The sequence below is a fragment of the Trichosurus vulpecula genome, chromosome 3 (assembly GCF_011100635.1).
Source record: "Trichosurus vulpecula isolate mTriVul1 chromosome 3, mTriVul1.pri, whole genome shotgun sequence".
Taxonomy (NCBI): Eukaryota; Metazoa; Chordata; class Mammalia; order Diprotodontia; family Phalangeridae; genus Trichosurus; species Trichosurus vulpecula.
The window spans coordinates 231,193,559-231,201,013 of record NC_050575.1 but is presented as its reverse complement, the minus strand read 5'-3'; the positions used below and the strand labels follow the sequence as shown (position 1 = coordinate 231,201,013).

At 46.2% G+C, this 7,455-nt stretch overlaps 1 protein-coding gene across 6 annotated transcripts in view; it reads left to right on the top strand.

The window, feature by feature from the left end:
* Positions 1–281: 281 nt before the first annotated feature.
* The window catches only part of KLF11 (Kruppel like factor 11), a 49,246-nt gene continuing 42,072 nt past the window's right edge, over positions 282–7,455 (top strand). For 2 of the 6 annotated variants that reach the window (XR_005009825.1, XR_005009824.1), the window contains exons 1-2: positions 286–523; positions 5,786–6,052. Coding sequence is in view for 4 of the 6 variants with exons in the window: in XM_036748214.1 (XP_036604109.1) it covers positions 482–523; positions 5,786–6,052 (309 nt within the window). In the remaining 2 variants the exon portion in view is untranslated. Of the gene's footprint in view, positions 524–836; positions 857–1,681; positions 1,703–2,760; positions 2,776–5,785; positions 6,053–7,455 lie in introns of those variants that run through there. The other 4 variants (XM_036748214.1, XM_036748218.1, XM_036748217.1 and 1 more) reach the window with 4 other exon arrangements.

Here is a 7,455-nt window from a genome sequence, read left to right as displayed (position 1 = left end):
TCTCCTTCTCCCTCCTCGACACAAACACGTGCCCGCACCCCGCCCCCTGATCACGCCTGGACCAGGCTCCGATCACGCGTCGCCCCGCCGCCCTCATTGGCCCGTCGGCTACGAGGTCGCACTTGATTGGGCTAGCGGTTCCCCGTATCCTCCGCGGCGGGGCGCGCCGTATTTTGGTTCGCCTCTGAGCCCCGCCCTCCCTCCCGGGCCTCTTCGCGCTCTCCTCCTTCCCCTCCCCTGCCTTACCCCTTCTCCTCCCCTCGCTGCACGTCGAAGGCCGTGGCCTGGGCGGAGCGGTGTGCGCTGGCGGGCGGGCTGGCGGAGGCGCGCGCGCCCTGCCCGGGGATCTACGCCGGCTGCTCTCCCCGAAGTCCGTGCAAGATTTCGGAAAGCCGCCGCCTCCTTTACACATGTGCCGCAGCCGCCTAGGCAGGAGGATCTCAGCTCGCGCCGGTTTCGCTGCTTCCCGACCTCCCTCGCCATGCACACCACCGGCACGGCCAGCTCGGGAGATGCTTCCGTTGTGAGTTTACAGGCTGGGCTGACCGTCAAGTTGGGTGATGGGGATCGTGGGCCCTTTTATTTTCTTGATTTTTTCGGGGGCAGGGGGAGGATATTTGCCCACCCTCCTGCCTCCCAACCTGGGGGCTGGGGCATCCCGGGCGTGCAGGAGCTGGAGGGCGGGAGGGCTGGAAGGCTGGTGCTTTGCTTTGGGAGGGGGCTGTGCGTGTGCAGCCGCTTTCATTCGCTCCTGATGCTCACACCCCCTTTCCGCCTGGGAGTGGGTGGGTGTGCGTGTGAGGGGCGGGGGAGATAGCTCCAAGATTGCAAGGTGAAGAAGGAGGGTTCGGAGTGGGTGAGATCCTGTTGCCACCCTAGTCCCGTTAGGTGCCCGGGGCGGGGCAGGGCGGTGTGGCGTGCTGGCAATCCCGACCGTCCCGGTGCAGCCTCAGAGAGGGCGCCCGGGGAGGCCTCGGGAGGGACTAGGATTGTGGACAACTCATTCGGGGTCGCGCCCTACCGGGTTTCGGGATTGGGGGCGCGCGCTCCGGGCTTCCGGCCCAGACTGGCGGGGGGGCGGGGGCGGTCCTGGATGCCGGACTCAGTCTCCCATTCTTTTTTCCTCCCCGGAGCCTCCGCCCCTCCCCCTGAGTCGAAGGGTCTGCCTACGGGGCCCCAGCTTAGCCCACCCATGACGTCACCGTGCCCTTGTAGGGAGTGGGTGGTGGCTGGGGCGGGGCAGGGGAGGTGGGGCTCGAGGAGCTACTCCTCCCAGCCTTATAGCTACTTCCTCACTACCGGGGCTTGGGGTGGAGGTTGGCGGGGAAGTTAGGTTTTTAGGTTGAAAAGACATATGGAACTTGACCCGACTGGGGAGGAGGAAGACCTACACCCACTCCCCTTTCGGGAAAAACGCGCTTGGAAAAAAAGAAATGTCACTTTTTCTTTCCTTGGATTTTTCCTTTTGCCCGGTAGGGGCTAAAAACTCCCACGCCCCCCCCCCCCCAAAAGACTAGGTCAGAGTCCCTTATCCTTGGGTCCGTGCAATTGGTTTTGGCTTTGTTTTTATCATTAGTAGAATTATTAGTAGAATCATCAGTAGAATTTGTTTCCTTTGTAATCCTGGAGGTGTTACGCATTTTTAAAAACATTTTGAGAAGGGGTCCATGGGCTTTACCGAAGGGCTCATGTCATATAGAAGGTAAGAACTTTTGGGCTGTCTTAGGTGGAAGGCAAAGGGGTTAGAGCTGGGCCATGGGGTTCCCTTACCCCCGAATTCTGCCAATGGAGGAACTGTGGCCCCTGAAAGACCCAATGATTTGCCTAAGGTCACACAGTTAGTTTTTGGAAGAGCAAAGACTGCCGTTCTTAAAATCTCATAATCTTAGAGCTGAAGGGAATTTAAGAAATCCTAGATTTAGAGCCGGAAGGGATCTAAGAGGTCATTTGGTCCAACCTCCTCATTTTGTAGATGAGGAAAGAAGCCCAGAGATGATATGCTGAAGAAAACAGATAATAAGTCGAAGAACTGGGGAATGAAACCAAGTCCAACTAGGAATCTTTTCATTATACTGTATTAAACTGCCTTGGCTTCAGCAGCTAGCTATCCAGCACAACCTTTACAGTATGGATGCTCTACTATAGAGGCTCTTAGCTTTTTTTTTTTTTTAATGATCTCATTTAGCAGTCTGGTGAAGCCTATGGACCCCTTCTCAGAGCAATAATGTTTTGTTTTGTTTTAATCCAGAATTAAAGGAAACGCTAAATTTTGGTTAGAGGTTAGTTAAAATCAAGACGTAATTTTTTTTCCCCAGCCAAACTTCTGGATCCCCTGATGTCTTCCCACAGATCCCAAGGACCCCAAGTTAGGAACTCCTTAACTTGAGTTCTTAACCCAGCATCTGTCTACAGTACCTGTCCTTGAGAAGTAATTATCCAGCCTTTGATTCAAGTCCCTCCAGTGCAGGGTGGGGTGGAGAGGAAATTCATTGCCTTTCCGAGAAGCTGTTCCGCTTTTGGACAGCTCTCATTGTTAATAAGTTATTCCGTATTCAAAATCTGCCTAACAGCTTCGATCCCTTGCTTCTTCTAGTTTTGCTATTTGCAGCTGTAGAATCTCAGTTAGAAAAAAGATCTCAGGTCACATAGTCCACTCAGTGCTGTGGACTGGATGAGGACCTATGGAGTGAGATCTCAAACCCATGTCTTCTGACCTTAGATCCAGGGCTCTTACTAAGAATGAAAGCTCCTTGTGGGCAGGAACAGATTTTTGTGGTAAGTCCCCAGTGCATAACACAGTGTCTTGGTACTTAAAAAATGCTTTTGGATGGCATAGTTGCCTTCCACCAAATGAAGTCCAAATTCTTTAGTCTGCTTTCAAAACTCCCAAGTGTGATTCCCACCTGCCTTTCTAGCTTTACCTCTCCCAGGCAGCATACAGCTGGGCCACTCACAATAGCCAGATATACTAAGGAAACCCAGATTCAGAAAGATATTTACATACCATGAGGGGTTTCTAGAGAACCTGGCATTTCATCCTATTCCAGTTTCCCCTCCAGCAGGTACCCCAAGGGACTATTGGAGTCTCTTAGCAGGTTGCTGTTTTCACCAGCTTCATCCTCTTGGCTAATAGAAAGGGATAGTGGTTCTGAAATATGTGGATTTGTATTTAGGATTTGGGATGCTTTGGAGTTTTGTAAACAAGGAGTGTTTGGGGTTTTTTGGTGGGGAGGCTTGTGTGGTGTGGGGGCAGAAAGGATGTGTTCACAGATTGCTTTCCTTTGGCTCTAGGTTACTGTTCCTGTTAGTGGGTGCCTGGGCTAGCATGGTTTTCCATGCTGTTATAAATACAACTTGGAAAAGGGGACCCTTTGGGGGGGGAAGCAACAGGGTCTTGAAGTCTTTGCTTGAGGTTGTGAGTAGGTGCTTGCGTTTGTCCTTTGTTTTCAAAGAGTACCGTGACATCAGGAAAATGGTGACAGGACTTGCAGTTGACCTTGATTGGAGTGAGGGAGGGCTGTGCAAGGTCCCAGCCTCACTTTCTCCTCCAGAGCCATCTGGAGATGACCCAGGATGCAATGGGAGCCCTTTCAGTCTAAGGCCTTTTCTGGTTCTCACTTTGAGTGAGGTTAGGCCCATTCAGTGAATAGGCCTGTTTAAGAAGTTAGTCAAGGGATGGCCCCTTTAATTAGAAAAAAGAAAAAAAAAATCAAACCCGGAAGGGAAGACCCTCAGGGTTGCTAGTCAAAAGAGAAACTGATACCATTGACATTCACTCTGATCCTGGAGGGCCCAATATACTTTAAGGAAAGAGCCCTGGATTTGCAGTTAGACAACTTGAATTTGATTAATTCCTGCTCTGAGTATGTCACATCCCCTTGGTGGGTTACAATTTCTTCGTAAAATTGGAAGAAGGGGCTTGAACTAGAGGATCTCTTCAGACCTTTCAACCTCAGAAACCTCTAACAAAATTCTTGATTAGTGGTGTTATCAGAAGCCGGTGTTGGGGAAAGGGCCTACTTAGATTTCATGGGTTTGTTTGAAAGATGTCTTAGTTCCTCTGTGATAAAAGTGAGGGGATTTGACTCCAGGGTTCTATCTGATTCTTAATACAAGTATTGAGAGGTGGGAGGATGGGGAATAGAGGGCCATTGGCTGATTCAGGAAGAAAGTAGCCTGTAATGTAGGAAATCTGGGTTGCAGTCCCCTTGACCCTTTTTTGGCCCTACTTCTTGGCTGTATGACTAGGTATAAATCATTTAACTGACATGGTCGGTTAACTCTGTGAGTAGGGAACTTAGTATAGTACTCAGAGTTAGATGAAACCTGAGTTCAAATCTTGTTCCTACCATTTACTAACAAGGTGACTTTGGGTTACTTAAAACTTTTTTCCCCATCTTCAATTTCCCTGTTTATAAAATGGGTCTAATAATATCTGTGATACCTACCTTGTGCTCACAGGGTTGTTGTGAGGATCAAATTTAAGGGTGTGGTGGAAAGAGTGAGAGATCTGGAGTCCAAAAAGACCTGAGTTCAAATCCCATCTTTGTTATTTACTGCTTGTATAGCCTTTGGCAAGTTGAAACTTCTCTGAGCTTCAGTTTCTTCAGTGATAAAATGAGGAGAGGTTGAATTACATCATTTCTATAGTTCCTTCCAGCTTCAAATCTTAAAACCATATGATATTATTAACCTATATCTGATTACTTGCCCTCTTGGGGAGGGGAAAAATGGAACTCAGAATTTTGGAACTCAAAATCTTATAAAAGAATGTTGAAAATTATCTTTACATGTAATTGGAAAAAATAAAATACTATTAAATTTTAAAAAACCCTTATGATCTAAAGCACCTTCCATGTTAGTTGGTATTATTGTATAAAGTGTGTATTTCTTTACTAAATATTTGTTGAATGCCTATTATATCCAATACAGTTCATTCTGCTTTATTAGGGATCCAGGAAAGTCTAAGACTTGATTCTGCTTTTGAGCTTATAATTTGACAGGAAAAACCTCCCCCTAGGTAATACTGTAACTTTAGTCAGGGTACAATTTTTTTTCCCTAGACATGCTGCTAAAAGCAGATTTTTTCTACTATTCCAAAGTGGCTTTGTAAACTCTTCAGAAGGTCAGGACTTTTCTTAAGCTTCCTAGAGGGAAGCTATTGCTTTGTCTAGACGTGCCATACAGTACTGGTGGCCATTGGTGAACATGATGGATATGTTGGAATTCACCATTAGCAGAGGGTTAGCTCAGTCTTCTACACTGAGGATGGTTGTTCCGGTTGATGCTCTGACTTTAACTACTGTGGTTGAGGTTTTAATCATTTACTCTGAAAAATATGTATTTTTTCAGAAAATATTTTCCAGAAATCAGTATGCTTCACATGAGAATGCCTTTCTCTTAGGTGCATTTTTTTTTCCAGCTGTGGTTTTACAAAGAGAAAGTGAAATTCCACTTAGGAAATGTGGTTTAAAAGAAAAGAAACTTAACAGAAAATGAAATTAGCAGGAATCTGTTTTAGCCTCTTGAAATAGACAAAGGGTTCTGGTGTTGGTGGATATATTCATGTGTATAATAATGATTGTACAGTAACAGATATAGAACTGAATGGACCATAGAGATCATATAGTTACAGACCCTTACTCCCATTTTTCAAGAGAGTAGTAGGCAGCAAAGCTGAAATTTCTACCTAGGACAGTGTTCCTTTTTCTCCGCCATAATGCCTCACAAAATTATTCAACTAAAAAAACCCCAATTAAATTGATTGTGATTTGTTTCTCTTCAGGCCGACATCATGGACATATGTGAATCTATCTTGGAAAGGAAGCGACATGACAGTGAGAGGTCTACATGTAGTGTCTTGGAGCAGACAGACATGGAAGCTGTTGAAGCTCTTGTTTGCATGAGCTCCTGGGGCCAAAGGTCCCAGAAAAGTGACCTCTTAAAGATAAGACCACTTACTCCAGTCTCTGATTCAGGGGACTTTACTGCCCTGCATGGTGAAGCTGCCCTGTCTGAGTTACCAAAGGACTTCCATTCTCTCTCTACCTTGGTAAGAAAGGGAGGGTTTAAGTCGGGGTAGGTATGAGGATGGGGATGGGGAGTGTTTGTGAAATGGCTGTGTGTATATATAATTCAGCCCCTTGTCTATTCAGTTTTATTGTTGGGCTTTAGTACCTCAGTACCCACTGTGGGAACTTCCACTGATCTAGTTTGTAATTCCTTTGCAGCGTGGTAGAAGGTGGCAGTCCTGAGGATGAGTGCTTCTTACCTTAGTTGGGCTGGTCTTCAGAAGGCAGATACACACTAGGCTTACTAGGCACAGCCTTTCAAAGCCCAGGATCACTCCCACACCACAGTGAGCCATTAAAACAGGACATCAGTGGAGGGTTGCTACTGTTTTAACTTGGGTTTTGTATTGGAAGTATTTGTCTTGGGTAGATACAGTGAGTTCTCTGAACAGTGTTATTTGGCCTCCTGGCAGATGTTGAACTAAAACTCCCTTTCTACCAGGTAATGTATCTTTCCTTTTACACATCACAGTCCTCAAGTTTAAATGGTCAGGGAACATAATCTGCCTGCTGACATGGGTCTCTCCAAGGTCAGTGGTATTCCAGCAGCTCAGGTGAGGAAAATGTACTGTGAAATGGTATCCATGTGCCCCTTAGTATCTGGGGTGATCCTAAAACATATCCCTTGGAGCATCCAACAGATGAAATTGGGGTGTAGAAATTTGGCCATATATATGCCTCTGACTTAATTCCCTTCGTCATCATCATTTTGGTCAGTCCAAGCAGGACTACTTCCCCAGGCAAAATTGTGAAATGTGTTTTTTAAGTCATCCACTGGCACAGGTGCTCATCTCAGATTCGTCACCACCTGGCCCCTCCTGCTGTGGCCCCACTCCCTATGCTGCTCCATCTTACCGAAGGCCCCCACTGAAACTTCGTTGTCCTGTGTTTAATCCTACGGGGATGCTCTTTTTGTGCCTTCTGAAATAACTACTGAATAGTCTAGTAGATTAACTCATGCCAATGAGAAGGGACTGGAGAAAGATTAAGGTTATCCTTTTCTTTTTTAGGTAATGTGTATTTTAACTGGGACCTTCTGGAGATAATACTCCTACTCTCTCTTTTTTTAACCGCATCGGTGATTGTAATGGTGGGGATTTAATTGAAACATTTCCTAAAAATTACAAGTCTCCGTAAGTGGAATAAGCTGTCTAAGGAGATTGTGGACTCCTCCTTGTTGGAGGTCTCCAAATAAGGGTCAATGATTACTCGTTGGATATTGCTGAAAGGATTCTCATTAATGTATGGGTAGGACTAGGCAATGAAAATGTATACATTTATTGAAAGAATATTTTAAAATGTTTCCTGGGTTTTGTTCTCTAGATGGTTCTGTCGTCCACTGCTTCCAGCTCTATCTGAAGATATGTTTGTTTGTGAACCTTAT